The sequence below is a fragment of the Ambystoma mexicanum genome, chromosome 4q, assembly GCF_040938575.1.
Source record: "Ambystoma mexicanum isolate Mex_15411 chromosome 4q, UKY_AmexF1_1, whole genome shotgun sequence".
Lineage (NCBI taxonomy): Eukaryota > Metazoa > Chordata > Amphibia > Caudata > Ambystomatidae > Ambystoma > Ambystoma mexicanum.
In genome coordinates, this window is record NC_090928.1 from 1297523831 (window position 1) to 1297541232 (window position 17402).

At 46.3% G+C, this 17402-nt stretch overlaps 1 protein-coding gene across 2 annotated transcripts in view; it reads left to right on the top strand.

Moving 5' to 3' along the window:
* The window catches only part of LOC138468394 (zinc finger protein 432-like), a 139055-nt gene that overhangs the window by 52139 nt on the left and 69514 nt on the right, over positions 1 to 17402 (top strand). Inside the window, exon 2 of one of the 2 annotated variants that reach the window (XM_069608938.1) lies at positions 12160 to 12360. Coding sequence is in view for 1 of the 2 variants with exons in the window: in XM_069608937.1 (XP_069465038.1) it covers positions 12634 to 13863 (1230 nt within the window). In the remaining variant the exon portion in view is untranslated. Of the gene's footprint in view, positions 1 to 12159; positions 15773 to 17402 lie in introns of those variants that run through there. The other variant, XM_069608937.1, reaches the window with a different exon arrangement.

Below are 17402 nucleotides of genomic sequence, written 5' to 3' on the forward strand. Positions count from 1 at the left end.
TGTCCCAGTTTTGCATGGTATGAGCTACTGCAGCGCAGGGAATGGACTGGAACAAGACTGAGTGGCGCTCCGGCAAACAACATCTTGCCGGAGCCATGCTCAGTCCCACAAACCCAGGCGCTTGCACATGACTGTCCCAGATCCTGCCCCTCTACGAGTTGGCCACTTTCGGAAGACTCGGCACGGAGCGCTGCCTAGTCTTCTGACAGTCTGCTGGTCTAGGCGCAATCGAAACAGAAGTCCATTATTCGCGTAAAAGGTTTTCTTACTGAATCACTTTAAGACATGTTTAACATTGTCGACGTTCTGATGTTTCCATAATGCGCTTTGCTTTTATGCAAATTGCCAGGATTGTGTTCTTTGAAGAGATACTGTGTTGTGCAACCTGGCCCTGCCCCCTCTTACCCACAGCCCTGCCCCTCCAAAGAACTGACTGTTCCCCCAGTACATTTTATCCATTTCAGCACTGATCTACTGTAACCTAGCAACAACATCATCTGGCAAACGTACTCCTAAAGGGTGACCCAGACAACTGGGCACGGGTGCTGTTGATACTATATGTATGTTAGGAAAGATTTCTCTAAATGCAATTTGCCCTCTATATTATGGACCCCACCAAACCTTTTACTTTTGTTTGGCTATCCTGACCTGTTCCAGTTGCACAGCCTTCTGCTGTGCTCCCCTGGGCTTTTGCTCATTTGTTACGGGGAAACTGACACGTCCTTCAGGCTGGTCAACGTCCCGACCTTGAAGCATGTCTCCGTGATATTGACCGATGGATGACAAGTGACCACCTCCTTTTGAACCCTGATGAAACTGAAATCATGGTGTGCGGCAATACTGCCTTTCTCCCACATCCGCTCCCATGGCCCCCCTCCCTCCGATATAGTCAAACGCTAGGCTGCACTATGGACTCTGGTCTAACCCTCTCCCATCAGATCAATAACATTTCAAAATGCTATCACTACCACCTCAAACTTCTTAGATGCATTTTCCCTACCTCTCCTACCCCCACCAGACTCGCAATTTTTATGTTGAGACTGGACTATGGCAACTCCCTATACCTGGGAGCACCGGCATACCAACTCGACAAACTCCACAAAACTCTGCCGCCAAACTCATCCTCGCACTGGGACACAGAGACCGCATCTCACCTGCTCTCCAAGCCCTCCACTGGCTCCCAGTTGGACAAAGGGACACCTTCAACACCCTATGCATTACCCACAGAGCATTGCACAAGACTGGCCCAGCGTACCTACAAGAGAAGATAAAACCCTACCTCCCATCTCGCACTGCCCTCTTTCTACTGATTCCAACTTCTAATTCTGTCAGGATTGGAGGATCCACCTTCTCAACCATGGCCTCAACTCTGTGGAACTCACTCCCCCCACATATTCGACACACCCAAGACTACATTAACTTGAGCAAAGCTCTAAAACCCCGGCTCTTTCCATAATTCCGACTGAGGTGGCTGAGACCTTTCAACCCAATGACAAATGTTCAAAGAGCACCCGAGCAATGACGCCACTGAATGTGCATATTAAATCACTAAGAGTTTACTCTAAACGCAGCAATCGCGCACTTGAAATCCAGAATAGTGAGCTTGTTAGATCAAAAACTCCACCCAGACACTCACCTCCCCCATCACTATGCTCACTCTCTACTCTACACCAACACACAATTAGAGCACAGCTACACCCCTCAACCAATTCCTGCCTAGCTGCTCACATACGAACAATACTCCGTGAACACCTCAACATTCTGATAAAATGCAGCTATACCCCACAAAAGCCGCCCTAGCTGCCCACATAAGCGTCCTACACAGTCCTAACGCAGCCAGAACCCAGTCTTGGTGACCATCCTCCAGACTGCACACATTCAACTGATATCAAATACCACCACACATAATGCTAGCATGCAGCTACTATCAGGCAATCGCATCAACAGCGCACATAATTGGTGCACCAAAGCACTCTGACACCCTACTCTCTCGACTGACCTGGACTACGGTCCCCGAGGGCGTTCAACCTACTAGCGCTTTGAGGTCATACAATTGATATATAGAGCTCTATATAAATGCCAAATAACATAACATAACAGAAGTATGTATTATGGCATGTTAAATAAGACAAATATTCCATGAGTTTGTCTTTCAAGGTTGCACATGTTAAAGGTGTACAGGGGGAATCCCTGGTTAGCTATAGTTTTTAGTTTTCTCTTTGACTGCTGCTATAATCGTAACATTATTATTTTTTCTTTAGGATTTGATTGTTTCTGTTCCACTTGTTATTATGATGATATCGATGAACATATAATGAATTATTGATGTGTATGGATATTGATGGGATTTTTAAGAAAAACATATGAAATTTTTCTAATATATATTGTATTTCGCTACATTTTCGTTTTACCTTCTGCACTGTTATGGCGTTCAGCCAAAATAAAGTATTTTCGTTGACTGACTTAAAATTGTATTGCTCAAGGAAAAATATCCAGAGAGAATTTCAAATCCTATATAAGGGCGTTTTTGCGTTGGATTTCATTTTGACTCCATGCCCTTGGCTGAGAAGGTGGGGGAGACCTAAAGAATCCAACCCGAGTGACTTATGTTGTGCATGTGAAACCCCGGGGCAGACAATTGCACACTTTTTGTTATTATGCCCTTTGTCAGGCTCCTGTTGACTGGCGCAGAGGCAGCACAAACACCTGCCCCCCCGTTGGATGGGTTGAGGGTGTTCAGGTAAACCGGAAAGAGGGTTAGGTGGCTGTTATGGATAGGTAGGGGGTTTTAGGGAAACATGCTCCTCGGCTCCTGTGCGCTGCTCCAATGGGCGTACTATTCCCATGCATTCAATGCACCTCACTCACACTGTGTGCCCTTCAAAGGGGAGCCTTTGTACTGGAGCTCCAGAACCAGGACACTATGAAATGGAAGTCCTGACTATCTCAGCTGCTCTGCTACAAACCATAGTATTGCCACAGTAACAACTCCTGCATTAACTCATGCAGCACATAATCCCAAATTGCGTGCGTGATCACCAAACCCCTTGCATTATATTCATATAGGGTACAAAAAAGTAACAGCACTTAGTTCTGATTGCTGGCTGGTGCCTCCGATTCTCCTGGCTTGTTCGTGTTGCTCAGCGAAAGGACACTGCAAAATACCAAAACACATTGTCAGTGCGGGCGAAAACAAACCCAGGTGCCTAGCACATGGATAGAGACAAACTCGTAGTTGACTTCACTCCGAGCAGCTTAATTCGTTTTTTCCCCGCATTAAGTGCGTGGGCAGTTAGTCACAGTATTGCCGCTAGATCATGCAGGGTCTATGCACTGGTTCCCAGACTGGCAGGGTTCGTGCGCGATGCTTCTCGTGCCTCCGCCCATGTCTGCAGTATGGTGCCTAAAACCGTAATCCAGCCGGCAGTACAGCCGGAATAGTCGTGACCTCACAACTGCGTTCGCATTCCCAACAAGTAGTTTTAAATAGTAAACTTATCTCTTGATTGTGCGCGGGGCCTGGGGTGTTCAAGCGGGAGCTTGTGCCCCGCATAGGCCTGCCTGCCGGAGCTCGGGTGGAACACGTCTTCTCTCCTCTGCATCCGGAATTGCGAGCGTCGCTCCGATGGCGTGGCTCGCGCATGCGCAATAGCGCGGGCGTGGCATTTCCTGACAGCAGGCTTGTGCAAGGAACGGCCTGCTGGGAAATGTAGTTCCAAGGCTGTTCTCCATCCCAGAGTCTTCTTTCTGCAAAAGGGATGGAGAACCCGCCTTGAATACTGGGTAGGGCGTTTCAGGAAGGTTCTCACCCCTTTTGCAGCCCCCACAGTGGCTGCTACCTGCCTTCTAGCCCCAACACTTGGCTCATCGCTGACAGTACTCCCCCTCCCTCTCGCAGGTCCTGGTTTAGTGGGATACCTAAAATGGAATTGGCGAAGGAGTCGAGGAGCATGAATGTTTTGTGCCGGTTCCCAGGATTGATCCTCAGGGCCGTACCCTTCCCAGTCTGAGGCACCATAGCTTTCCCTGTCTATAGCGTGAATCCAAGATAGCCTTTACCTCGTATTCCGGATAACCCTCTACCAACATGGGTGGAGGCCTTTTTGTTTTTACAGAAGCCAGGGCTGGTTTTAATAAGGCCACATGAAATACCGGATGTACCTTCATATGTTGTGGTAGCGATAGTCGGACTGCCACTGGATTGATGATTGACGTGATCGGGAATGGGCCAATGAAACGAGGTTGAAACTTGCGAGGTCCCTGTAGATGGAGGTTCCGAGTTGAAAGCCACACCCTGTCCCCAATCTTGTAGAGTGGGCTTACTCTCCTTTTCTTGTCTGCGTAGTGTTTATATGATGATTTTGTCAAGTTCGAGGTATGTTGTATGGACTGTCAAAGTGTTTCAATCTGTCTTTTTCGTTCCTGTGCAGCTGGAACTTCCGGTATATCAGTCTGTGGTAATGGCTGGAAACGTGGGTGGTATCCATATGAACCATAAAATGGTGTTACCTTAGTTGACGAATGGACGGCGTTATTATACGCTAGCTGTGCCAGCCAGATGACCTCCGCCCAGGTATTATCTTTGCCTTGAATGAGACAACGCAGGTATTGCTCCAACGTCTGGTTTAAGCGTTCCGTTTGCCCATCTGTTTCTGGATGGTAGGCGGTGGACAAACGTATACTCATTCCTACAGTACTGCAAAACGCTTGCCAAAAACGTGAAATTAATTGTGGACCTCGGTCTGAGACTACACTATATGTGTTCCCATGTAGTTGGACTATGTTCTGCAGGAACAGATCGGCTAGTTCACTAGCTGTTGGCGTGCCCTTACAGGGTACGAAGTGGGCCATCTTGGTGAGGAAATCCATGACTACAAGAATGGATGTGAATCCATGGCTAGAGGGCAACTCCACTATCAGATCTAAAGAAATGGTGTGCCAAGGGGTTGGGGGTGTTGGGAGTGGTCGCAAATGACCCGCCGGCTTCTTATGCTCGGTTTTATTTCTCATACAAGTATCACAGTTGGAAATGAAATGTTGCACATCCTTTTTCATACCGGGCCACCAGAAATGCCTTTTTAGCAGTTCCATGGTTTTAGCCGTGCCAGGATGACCTACAAACGGCGAGTCATGACACCACTGAATTGCTTGTTGTTGAAGTGGAGTAGTGGGTAAGTATAGGGCCATTTTGAAAAAGGGCAATCCATCCTTGATTGTCCGATCTGAATCCTGTGCCAGTGTTAGGGAGAATTCTCTCTTTAGGCTGAATTTCCTAACCTAGTGAGTCCCCCAGCAGCTTTGCTGGATTTCTGGAGTTTTTTTTTTTTCCTCCTGCCAAGAGTGAGACTCTTTGTCTCCCACTCTTGGACATGATTTATGGTATTCCTTTGACTGGTAATGTGTTTGATGGGCTATGGGGTCCTTTACTCCATAGGGTCTCATGTTTTTTTCCTATGTGTGTTACACAGCACCCTCCGTGCAGTAACACAGGGGTGTCATAGTGACACCCCACCAAACACTCCATACCCTGGGACTGACTACTGTCTCCCAAGGCATGTAAAGACACCATTGGCTTTACTAGTCCCAAATTATTAACAGAAACCAGTACAAACCATCATATTGTGGACGTACTGATCGGGGCAATTCGATTGCCCCGGGGTCTGTTAGTCGAGGGGGCATGTCTCCGTCCCCCCTGATCGAGTTTTGGCTGGTGGCAGTGGAAACTACTTTTTATATTCAACCGCAAATATTTTCCTACAGTATTCTCCCATTGTTCGAGGCTACCAACTTTAATTATTTAATTCTCATAGCCTCGAACATATCGCCGGTTTATTTAATTAATATTAATTCTCCGGTTGGTATTTTTTGCCAAGACTCGATTCTAAAATGGCGTTTGTGTTCTCTTCTGTGACTCCAACCCAAGTCGAGCCCTTTGTTCCACTTTTTGGCGGGCTTCTCCACAGAAGCCTCCAAAAGTGGTGCCACTCTGTCTGGGTACCACAAGGGGTGTGGGAGGGGGTTTAGGCACCCTGGACTGAGTTACCTTGGTAACTCAAGTCACACTCTTGTGTGATTGGCCCAGCCGGCTCACCACTTAGCATGTTTGAATGACAGCTAGGCTGAGTGAATGGAGGTTTTCTGCATAAAAGCAGGGCTTTGGGGACTGGAACTTCAGAAGTCGCCACAGGACCTGAGAATCCGACGAGGGAGAAGCTGAGCCGACCTACCACGATGACACCACCGGTGGAGCCCTGCAGAACCGACTCACCACTTCCCGACGACAGAGAAGATCTCCCGGCTGGAGAGGCTTCTTCCCCTGACTGGTGGGCACAACCAGTTTACCTTTCTTTCTTCGCACCCCAGCCCGGTTTGTGGTCGAACTGCCTGTGCCAAGCACCCCGGCAGCCGGATAGCCGCTCGCCACTGAACCGCGAATCACCGGACCGCTCCTTGTACCTGAGAAACTCCGCGTCTGGTTTCTTCCCTGGCAGTGCAACGGACTCCTGTCTTCCTCCACGACGAGATCCTCTCTTCCCCCGGACGAAGCACCAACTTGCATCCGCTGCCAGGAACAACTGCCCCCGCTGGAGCGTTCTCACCACTTTAAGGTACCGTGTCCGCCAGGCCTCCCATTCTAAAGATTGCTACAAGGTAATAATAACCCCTTAACCTTCTGGACTGGGCTGGCCGCCTTGACCCTCTAACTGGTCCCTTTCTTTGGTCCAATTCCTTTTTGAACCTTTACAAGACTTTTGTGCACTGCAACCGTGTGACCTTGGACACATTTCGTTTGGATCCTCTGAAAGTGGGCCCGGCCTCTTGAACTCTAACTTCACGGTTTTACTTTGCCTTCCTCTCTTGTTATGTTCTGGTAAAAGTGTTGGGATCTGTTTCAACTTGTTCTCTGCTCTTCTCCCCCTTTTTAAAACAAACTATTAGAGTGCCATCTACGTTAAGCGCTCACCGCTGTCTGAACATAAGTGGAGCTTTACTTAAGACTTGTCTAATATTCTTTTAAGGGAGTGTATATCTTTCAGTGACCGTGTCTTTGAATTGCTTACTATTAGTGCCTGTGTGTTTTCTTGACCTATTGTGAATACTCTGTATACTGCCTAACTCTTCTTGAGGGAAGTCTGACTGCTCAGCCACATCTACCAAGTGAATCTGTGTGGTACAGACTTCTACCGAGTGGGTTTACTGCCAAACACCTGTAGTCCTAAATCTTTTGCAGTGGTCCCAGAGGGAACTGCACAGGTTTCTGCCGTCCATTGCGCTAAATCTTGTGCTGACCTAGCTTTTCGGATATTTTCAAACATATTGTCTACTACAATGCTTCCCACTATACAACTTGGTTTTATTATTGGTTTGACTTCTTCCTTTGGTTCTGAATGTTTGGTGTTGGGTTCGGGATATCGTGACAAAATGTCCGCTTTCCTATTGTCTACCCCCGGACGATATGTTACAACAAAGTCAAACTCCGAAAAGTACATGGCCCATCGTAGCTGTCTGGGGCTAAGGGCCTTGGCCGATTTTAAGAATTGTAGGTTACGATGGTCGGTAAATATGGTGATGGTGTGCTGGGCCCCCATTAGGTTGTGGTGCCATTCCCCGAAGGCTGCCTTGATGGCTTACAGCTCCTTGTCAGCTATTACATAATTCTGCTCTGTGGGTAACAATGTTCTGGAGTAATAGGCAACGGGATGTAACTGTCCGTTGTCGTCACGTTGTGACAAGATGGAGCCAATGGCATAACTCGACGCATCGGTCTCTACCACATAGGGTTTGGTTGGATCTAGCTGCATGAGAACCGGAGCTGTGATGAACGTGTCCTTCAGGGCCTGGAACCCTGCTTCTGCCTCTGCATCACACTGAAATGGTACTCCTTTTCGTAAGAGACGAGTAATAGGTTGAACCTTTTTGGCAAATCCCCCTATGAAGCGGCGGTAGAAGTTCGCGAAGCCTAGCACCATCTGGACGTCCTTTACAGAGGTCGGGGATGGCCAGTTGATGATAGCTTGTACCTTCTCCTTGTCCATTCACTCCTTGCGGTGACAAGACGAATCCCAGAAACTCTACTGTGGATTGATGGAACTCACATTTTTCCAATTTGGCGTAGAGCTGGTGTTCCCTCACTCTCTGCAACACTGCCCTCACATGGCCCTGGTGTTCTTCCATACTTTGTGAATAGATTAGTATATCGTCAATATATACCACCGTGAATACACCCAGATATCCCCGTAGGACATCATCTAAGAAGTGTTGAAACGTGGCAGGGGCGTTGCAAAGTCCAAAGGGCATAACCTGGTACTCGTATAGGCCGAATTTTGTGCGGAAATCTGTCTTCCACTCATTGCCTTGTCTTACTCGCACCAGGTGATATGCCCCTCGCAAATCAACTTTCGTATACACCGTCGAACCACTCACCTGGTCCAATAACACTGGAATCAAAGGAAGAGGGTAGCAGTTTTTGATGGTAATGCGGTTAACCGCTCTGTAGTCAATGCATGTCCTGAGTTCTCCGGATTTCTTAGGCACAAAAAACAAGGGCGATGAGACCGGGGACGTGGAATGCCTAATGAATCCATTTGCCAAGTTGGTGTCAATGTATTCTTTTAGATGTTCATTTTCTGCCTCCGTGAGGGCGTAAATTCTACTGCAGGGGAGAACCACACCATCCTCGAGATCAATCCTGCAGTCAAATGATCGGTGTGGGGGCAGAGTCTCAGCCGCTACTTTACTAAAAACATCCCGGTAATCTTCATATTCCTCCGGCAACACTGTTTCCACGCCTCCTATGAAGTGTGACGAATCGGCCGGTATTCCGCAGATCCTACGGCAATGTCTTGGCTGGAACTGCAACTTTCCCGTGCTCCAGTTGACGGTGGGGTTGTGGAGCCTTAACCATGTTAGTCCCAAAATGAAACCAAACTGTGGGGCGGCGATAACATCAAATTGTATCGTCTCTTGATGAAGCTTTCCGCAATCCAGGCGTAAGGGTTGGGTTTGCCGTGTAATGGGTCCCGAGATTAGGGGTAAACCATCCATCGATTTGACTTCTTCTTTTTGTGCCTTGTTGCTTAATGGAAGACCCAATCTTAGCGCTACCTGCTCATCTACAAAGTTGCCCGTAGCTCCAGAGTCTACCATTAACGACACAGGAATACGTTTACCTTGCCAGCTTAAATAGCCTGCAAGCATGACGTGAGCTGCCTGATTGTGATGAGTGTTGGCCAAGAGTCTCGGGGTGTTTTTAGTTCCGCTCGCCCTAGCCACCCTCATGGACGAGCTGCGGCATTTCCCGAACCCCCTTCTTTTCATGGTTTAAAGAACATTCACGCACAAAGCGGCCGGCTTTACCGCAGTATAAGCATAGTTTTTCTCGCCTTCTTTTATCCCTTTCCTCCTTGGACAACAGGCCTCGAACCGTCCCGATCTGCATGAGTTCGTCTGTAGGCCTTTCCACCGCTTTGTAGGTTTTCTGCTGATCAAGTCGTGCCAAGGGTTTAGTATCCCACTTACGTTTATCCTGCCGACGTTCGTTCTGCCGTCGGTCCAGGCGGAGTGCCAAATCTATCATCGTAGAACAAGTGTCAGGCTGTGGGTCCACCTGAGCAATGAGGTCTTTTAGATCTTCCCTGAGGCCTTGATAAAACAGAGCCATCCTTTTGTCCTGCGGCCAATCAGTCTCCATAGCCAATCGGTTGAAGGCTGTCACATAAGACACCAGGCCTCTGCTTCCTTGCTTTAGGGTTAGTAGTCCCTGTCCATAATCAAGGACGGAGAGCGTTGATTAAATATTTTGCCAAACTCCTCCAGGAACATGTTCCAACTGTATAGCAGGGCGTCATCTTTACGAACCAAGGGTGTGGCCCAAGAAGCAGCATCTCCAGTGAGGTAGGAGATTACAAACGCTGTGCGCACTTGGGCTGTCCTGAACACAGCAGGTTTAGTCAAAAAGTGCAATTGGCACTGCATGATGAATTGGTTAAAATGTTGGGGGTCTCCACGGTACCTCTCTGGGGCAGCTAAGGGTAATGGTGGCTCTGTGGCCACCTGCACCTGCACTGGGATTGGTGGGGGTGCCCTGGGTAAGGGGGTTGCTTGGGCCTGATTTTGGATCGTCAAGTTGTGTACTTGCCCCGCCAGGTTTTCATAATCCTGTCTAGTTGCGGGCAACTCCGCCTTTAGTCCTTGAAGTAGGGTCACTACGTCAGCCATGGTTGTACTGCCCGGGCACCTAGTATACGTGGGCTTGCAATTCTGTCAGGCTCCTGTTGACTGGCTCAGAGGCAGCACAAACACCTGCCTCCCCGTTGGGTCTTAGCACCTGGGAATGTAAACCGCAGGCCACCTTGACCCCCCCGGGGAAAGAGGGTTAGGGTCCGTTGGTTTGGATGGGCTGAGGGTGTTCAAGTAAACCGGAAAGAGGGTTAGGTGGCTGTTATGGATAGGTAGGGGGTTTTAGGGAAACATGCTCCTCGGCTCCTGTGCGCTGCTCCGATGGACGTACTCTGCCCATGCATTCAATGCACCTCACTCACACTGTATGCCCTTCAAAGGGGAGCCTTTGTACTGGAGCTCGAGAACCAGGACACTATGAAATGGAAGTGCTGACTATCTCAGCTGCTCCGCTACAAACCATAGTATTGCCACAGTAACAACTCCTGCATTAACTCATGCAGCACATAATCCCAAATTGCGTGCGTGATCACCAACCCCCTTGTATTATATTCATACAGGGTACAAACAAGTAACAGCACTTAGCTCTGATTGCTGGCTGGTGCCTCAGATTCTCCTGGCTTGTTCGTGTTGCTCAGCCAAAGGACACTCAAGATTTCACTGCAAAATACCAAAACACATTGTCAGTGCGGGCGAAAACAAACCCAGGTGCCTAGCACATGGTTAGAGGCAAACTCGTAGTTGACTTCACTCCGAGCAGCTTAATTAGTTTTTTCCCCGCATTAAGTGCGTGGGCAGTTAGTCACAGTATTGCCCCTAGATCATGCAGGGTCTATGCGCTGGCTCCCAGACTGGCAGGGTTCGTGCGCGATGATTCTCGTTCCTCCGCCCATGTCTGCAGTATGGTGCCTAAAACCGTAATCCAGCCGGCAGTACAGCCGGAATCGTTGTGACCTCACAACTGCGTTTGCGTTCCCAACAAGTAGTTTTAAATGGTAAACTTATCTCTTGATTGTGCGCGGGGCCTGGGGTGTTCAAGCGGAAGCTTGTGCCCCGCGTAGGCTTGCCTGCCGGACCTCGGGTGGAACACATCTTCTCTCCTCTGCATCCAGAATTGCGAGCGTCGCTCCGATGGCGTGGCTCGAGCATGCGCAATAGCGCGGGCGTGGCATTTCCTGACAGCAGGCTCGTGCGAGGCACGGCCTGCTGGGAAATGTAGTTCCAAGGCGGTTCTCCATCCCAGAGTCTTCTTTCTGCAAAAGGGATGGAGAACCCGCCTTGAATACTGGGTAGGGCGTTTCAGGAAGGTTTTCACCCCTTCTGCAGCCCCGAAAGTGGCTGCTACCTTCCTTCTAGCCCCAACACGTGGCTCAGCCCTGACACCCTTTTTATGAGGCCCTAGGAATAAATGGTTGAAACCTATGTTAAAAGGGCAGGGATCAGGTCTGTGCAGGAGGCTATAGAGTGGGACTGTAGCTCAGCTAATGTGGAGGTTGTTTGCAGTAGCTCAGTACATTGGTGCAAATCATTGGCCTTAACATCAATGTATGCACATGTGGAGATTTTATGTGCTAGGTGAGGCCTTGCAGAATAAATGCAGGTAAAACACAAATGCACTGTCCTGATATGTAAAATATCATTATCAGTTTTTTCCAGCTTCTTTTTGACATTACTATGATTTTTACTGTGTAGCACAACCGTGGATAATAAACGTAAGGTCTGGCTATAAATAAAGCACAATATTACATGTCAGATCAGCACTCAGTGGTGCATTATTTTTTAATCATTGGAGCAGTTCTTCTCCACCACCTATTGAGATACTTGTCCCTAATAGTTAAGACGTCAAAGTCCTACAATTTACCACAAAAAAGCAATTAATTGGCCCACATCACTTGCACTGAGAGCCAGCCAGCCTTTTAAATGGTATACCTGTGACCTTGAATCTGTATTAATTATGTGCATTTCCTTTTAATTCTGTAGGTGATTTATGCCCTGGAGAAGTGCACCAAAGCTATTATTCATTCATCTGATGGATTAATACAGTGCAACGCTTCATTGAGAGAATGTGCACTATCTACACCTCTACAAGGATGCAAGTCTAGGAGCTACTTGGCTTTTCAAAGTAACGAAGAACTGGGATTGGAGAAACCTACTGAATACCTGAAGATTTTCAGTCACATGGTAGAATGATCATACGGACACAGTGCATTATTACCTGCAAGAATAGCCTTTTGTTTATCCTATTATTCATGATAGAACATGTGTGGCATTTTATCTGTACCCTGCATACAAAGGTAGTTTATTTAACAGTTTTAGTAAATCACCTCTGAATACACATGGAATATTCCATGCACTGATACTAAAATCTTCAGTTGGAACAAGTTGGTTTGTCACTAGAGTAGACCTTCAGATTAGAAGCTTGTTTTGAGCCTTAAATTCAAGAACAGGTACAGCATGAAAGGGCTTTTTACTCACCACCAGAAAATGCACACAGGGGAGAAACCTCATCTGTGCACTGAATGTGGGAAAGGATTCAGTCAGAAGGCGAGTCTTATTCACCACCAGAGATCACATACAGGTGAGAAACCTCATCTGTGCATCGAATGTGGGAAAGGATTCAGTCAGAAGGGGAAGCTTATTCTGCGCCAGAGAAAACATACAGGTGGAAAACCTAATCTGTGCACTCAATGTGGGAAAGGATTCAGTCAGAAGGGGAAGCTTATTCTGCGCCAGAGAAAACATACAGGTGGAAAACCTAATCTGTGCACTCAATGTGGGAAAGGATTCAGTCAGAAGAGTAATCTTACTATACACCAGAGAACACATACAGGTGAGAAACCTCATCTATGCACTGAATGTGGGAAAGGATTCAGTCAGAAGGAGCACCTTATTCGGCACCAGAGAACACATACAGGTGAGAAACCTCATGTGTGCACTGAATGTGGGAAAGGATTCAGTGTGAAGAGTAATCTTACTATACACCAGAGAACACATACATGTGAGAAACCACATCAGTGCATTGAATGTGGGAAACGATTCAGTCATATGATATCTCTTGTTTACCACCAGAGAACACATACAGGTGTGAAACCTCACCTGTGCACTGAATGTGGGGAAAGCTTCACTCATAAGAAATGTCTTTATTACCACCATAGAACGCATACAGGTGAGAAACCTCATCTGTGCACTGAATGTGGGAAAGGATTCATTCAGAAGGGGAACCTTATTCTGCACCAGAGAACACATACAGGTGAGAAACCTCATCTGTGCACTGAATGTGGGAAAGGATTCATTCAGAAGGGGAACCTTATTCTGCACCAGAGAACACATACAGGTGAGAAACCTCATCTGTGCACTGAATGTGGCAAAGGATTCAGTATGAAGAGTACTCTTACTATACACCAGAGAACGCATACAGGTGAGAAACCTCATCTGTGCACTGAATGTGGGAAAGGATTCAGTAGGAAGAGTACTCTTACTATACACCAGAAAACGCATACAGGTGAGAAACCTCATCTGTGCACTGAATGTGGGAAAGGATTCAGTAGGAAGAGTAATCTTACTCGGCACCAGAGAACACATACAGGTGAGAAACCTCATCTGTGCACTGAATGTGGGAAAGGATTCAGTGTGAAGAGTAATCTTACTATACACCAGAGAACACATACAGGTGAGATTTGGTAAGGTTAGTAGGGGGTGTGGGGGCCATGGAGGGGTTGGGTAGAAGAATAAGGGTTAACAAAGAGGGGCAGGTACAGGAGGTCTCACTGTAATGATGACGTGAACGTGTGGCAAAGTGAAAGAAGTAGTAAAGGTATGAAGAGGTAAATGTGAAGAAGTGAATGTATGAAGAATTGAATGCAGAAGAAGTAAGGCCAGTGGACCCCTTTTTGCATGCAAGCCTCCATTCCTGTTGCCCTCCCTGTGCCATTTACATCGACCCCAGAAGGCTTATTTATATCTAGTGGTGCAGCTCTTATCTGAAATGCCCTCACTGAGACTGCACATTACCACAGACAATCTGGATCCCAAATGCTTTCTGGAAACCCACCGGTACTTATTTGCCTTGCTTTTGTTTTGTAAGTTCTGCATCTAGATAGGATTGTGAAGGCTACCAAGTGCCACACTTTGATGGATGTGCCACACTTAGAATGGTGAATGTTGACATGTTAAATGTTATATAACCCACTAACCAAAAAGCTCAAACTTTCTGCATACTTAACTCACTCAGAACAAATTCCTTTAACATTTAACATATGTTTTTATATCCATATGCTGATGAAACCAAGAACCCTTTACTAAAAGACAGCCACTTGTAATCCCATGTCTGCATGTATGCAGCACACTTGCCCCATTACACACTTAAAACAGACATGTTACTGAAAAAAGTAACACAAGTCGTAGTAATTAAAAGGGCATAGCCGCACATAGCCTGCCCCCTGCTTTCAGCCATAGTTATATGGATATGTTCTTATTAGAGGTACCAGTAGTGCTGTGCTAGGGAAAGGAGCTGTACAGTTGTGACTGATCTGAAGAGGAACAGTAAGGTAAAAATGCATCTTTTAGTTTTCATGTATTACTAGTTGCAAATTTATTTTATACTCCCAACTTCAGAATTTGGAGTAAAATATTGCAACTTCAACATGTTGTCTGGAGTCCTGGTTAATAGGATTGCATTTGTTCCCCACCGGGATAAACATTGCACTGGGCATTTCATAAACCTGGAATGTCCAGCTATGCTGTGGATGTAAATGCTGCTCTCAATTTCCCTGAGACGTATTCCTTGTCGAGATTCCCTTCTAACTGAACTATTCAGCATTTGCCCTTTTGGAGAAAATTCTTCAACTCTTGCCTCCTCCCATCAGAATCCTGAAAGCTGTCTAACTGTTATTGGAGTACTCGAGATTATCAAATTATCTGACAGCAAATTAACTCATAATAATCACTGCACTCTGATCCTCCTACAAATTTAGAAATGAATGTCTTTTCTGGCTAAAATGATAAATAGTTGTTGGCTTAATGTTACAGGGTTTCTTTACTCAAACACAGTGGGTGAAAAAAATGCTTTTTCCAAAGGAAATCTGATAGTGGTTAAGATGACCAATTTGTAATTTAAACCATATCTATCAGAGGTCATGTACTTAATTAAATGCTAATGAAAATAAGAACATTCCGCCTTAATCTATCACTATATAATAACATTAAGAAAAGATTGCTTACTGGCGCCTCCACTGGTAGGTTTTTATCTGTTTCTATTGTTGGACTTTGCTCAAGGACAAACTGCATCCTGGTACAGGAGCACACCATTGGTTTTTATTTGTTATGTCTGATCTGAGTAATAATTATAATTGTTCTTTTATAACGTGCAGTCACATCAATGATGGTAGGTGGGAGACAGGGGCTTTATTTATATAAGGAGGCCTCCATTTGGCAGAAGACGCCATCTTGTATTCCCTTGTAGGTAACGTGGATGATGTTTCTTCCACTGAATCCATAAGGTTCTAGAGGGAACTCTAACAGACAATGCAATTCAATTTTTTATATAACTTTGGAATTCAGTGTGCAAGCTTAATAAAAATAAAGATCATTGTAATATAGAGGTCTGTTTGCACGATTGAAGACACAGAACATCGCTGTGCGTAAAATCTTTCTGGAGGTGTTTTTTACCAATGTTTCTCCAAATGTTTACATGACACCCTATGTGAATTTGATACGGGGTGATAAGACATATATTCAATCAACAATCTGCAACTGGTCAAACACCAAGCGGTCCTTGCTTTCAAAAGACATGAATTATTTTAATAATTACTTTTCTGATTAAAAATACCAATGATTAGCTTTCTATTCAGATCCAAGAGGGAAGTAATGCAGACTTCAGCTCGCAGATAACATTTTTGATGTACACGAACGGGCTGTTTTCCATTTTGCTGATATAGAAAGCTGTGGCGAACCAGAATAAGGAGTCGGATTAGAGATTAACATTTCAAGGGTGTGTATTTTAAAATAAGGTGAAAATGCCTACCTGTCCTTATTGCTATGAGGGAATGTCCCTGCCTAAAAACTAAAGTAAGAGTACTTGTCGATTGTCTAAATCAAACTAGTCCTCAGTCCGAAACCTAACCTTTATCTGGCCTTACCAGTTTTAGAAAATCGCAGCATAAAAACTTGCCAGAACAGTAACTTCCCACTCAGGCTTCTTTGGCCCAAAGCTACTTGGGTTGCTCCCAAGGACTGTTCATCAGTTTAACGTGGATTTTCCATAGTTTATCAAAGTAAGGTTTTCAGTCCTCTCTTCATGTTCCTTATCACACATTTTACGTCTATACACAACTCCACTCGTTCCATTTCCTTTAAAGGAGAAATTATTTTCTTAGTGCGATTCCACCAACTTGAACATTTCCAAGTGATGACAAAAGTTACTTATCTTTCGAAGGCCCCCCACAGCCTTCGCCTTTGCGGGGGATTCTTCTTGCTCCATTCCAGCTTCCTTGTCTCTTTATTCTTGCTGTAGTCTCACAGGGTGTTGACTGTATGAGGACTCCAGTATTGCCTTCAGCCAAAATATTTGGGAGTAATATTACTATGACTTTCTTGCTATCATGTACCCCTCCTTCATCTATTTTATGGTGTCTGTCCAGTTTGTCCCCCCGTTTGTCCAACTTACATGACTTCTTAATCTTTCTTCTGCTGGGAAGGATACATTGAAGGAAAGGTGCATATTTCACTTTAGACAGCGCTTTACATAGCTCTCAACTCACACGTTTTTGGTGGGTGTCACACGCCTTGTAAACAGCGGACTCACCCGCCAAGCCTCTTCAACGCCCATTCGTTTCAATGGGCCTCTCACCCGCCAAAATGAAAATCGGGTATTTTCACCCGCTATTGCGACACAAATGGTTGAGAGCTATGGCTTTAAGTGGGCCGTACCAAGACAAAGCAGTCGGCAAAAGGGCTCCTGAGCCGGGGCCCACCCCCGACTAGCCCCAGCCACACCTCCTCATGGCAACCTGTGCAGCCGAAGCGCATCAGTTACACGGGCTGCCTGTAGTTGCCAGCACTTTGCAAGTACTGATACCTGCAAGCAGCCTGTGTAACCATGCAGCGCTTCGGCTACACGGGCTGGTTGATGTCTCTGTACTTGGAAACAGGAGGAGGGCTGGACTGCCCAGCTCTCTTTTTGTTTCCGAGTAAATAGCCATCAAGCAGCACGATGCCAAGGGGCT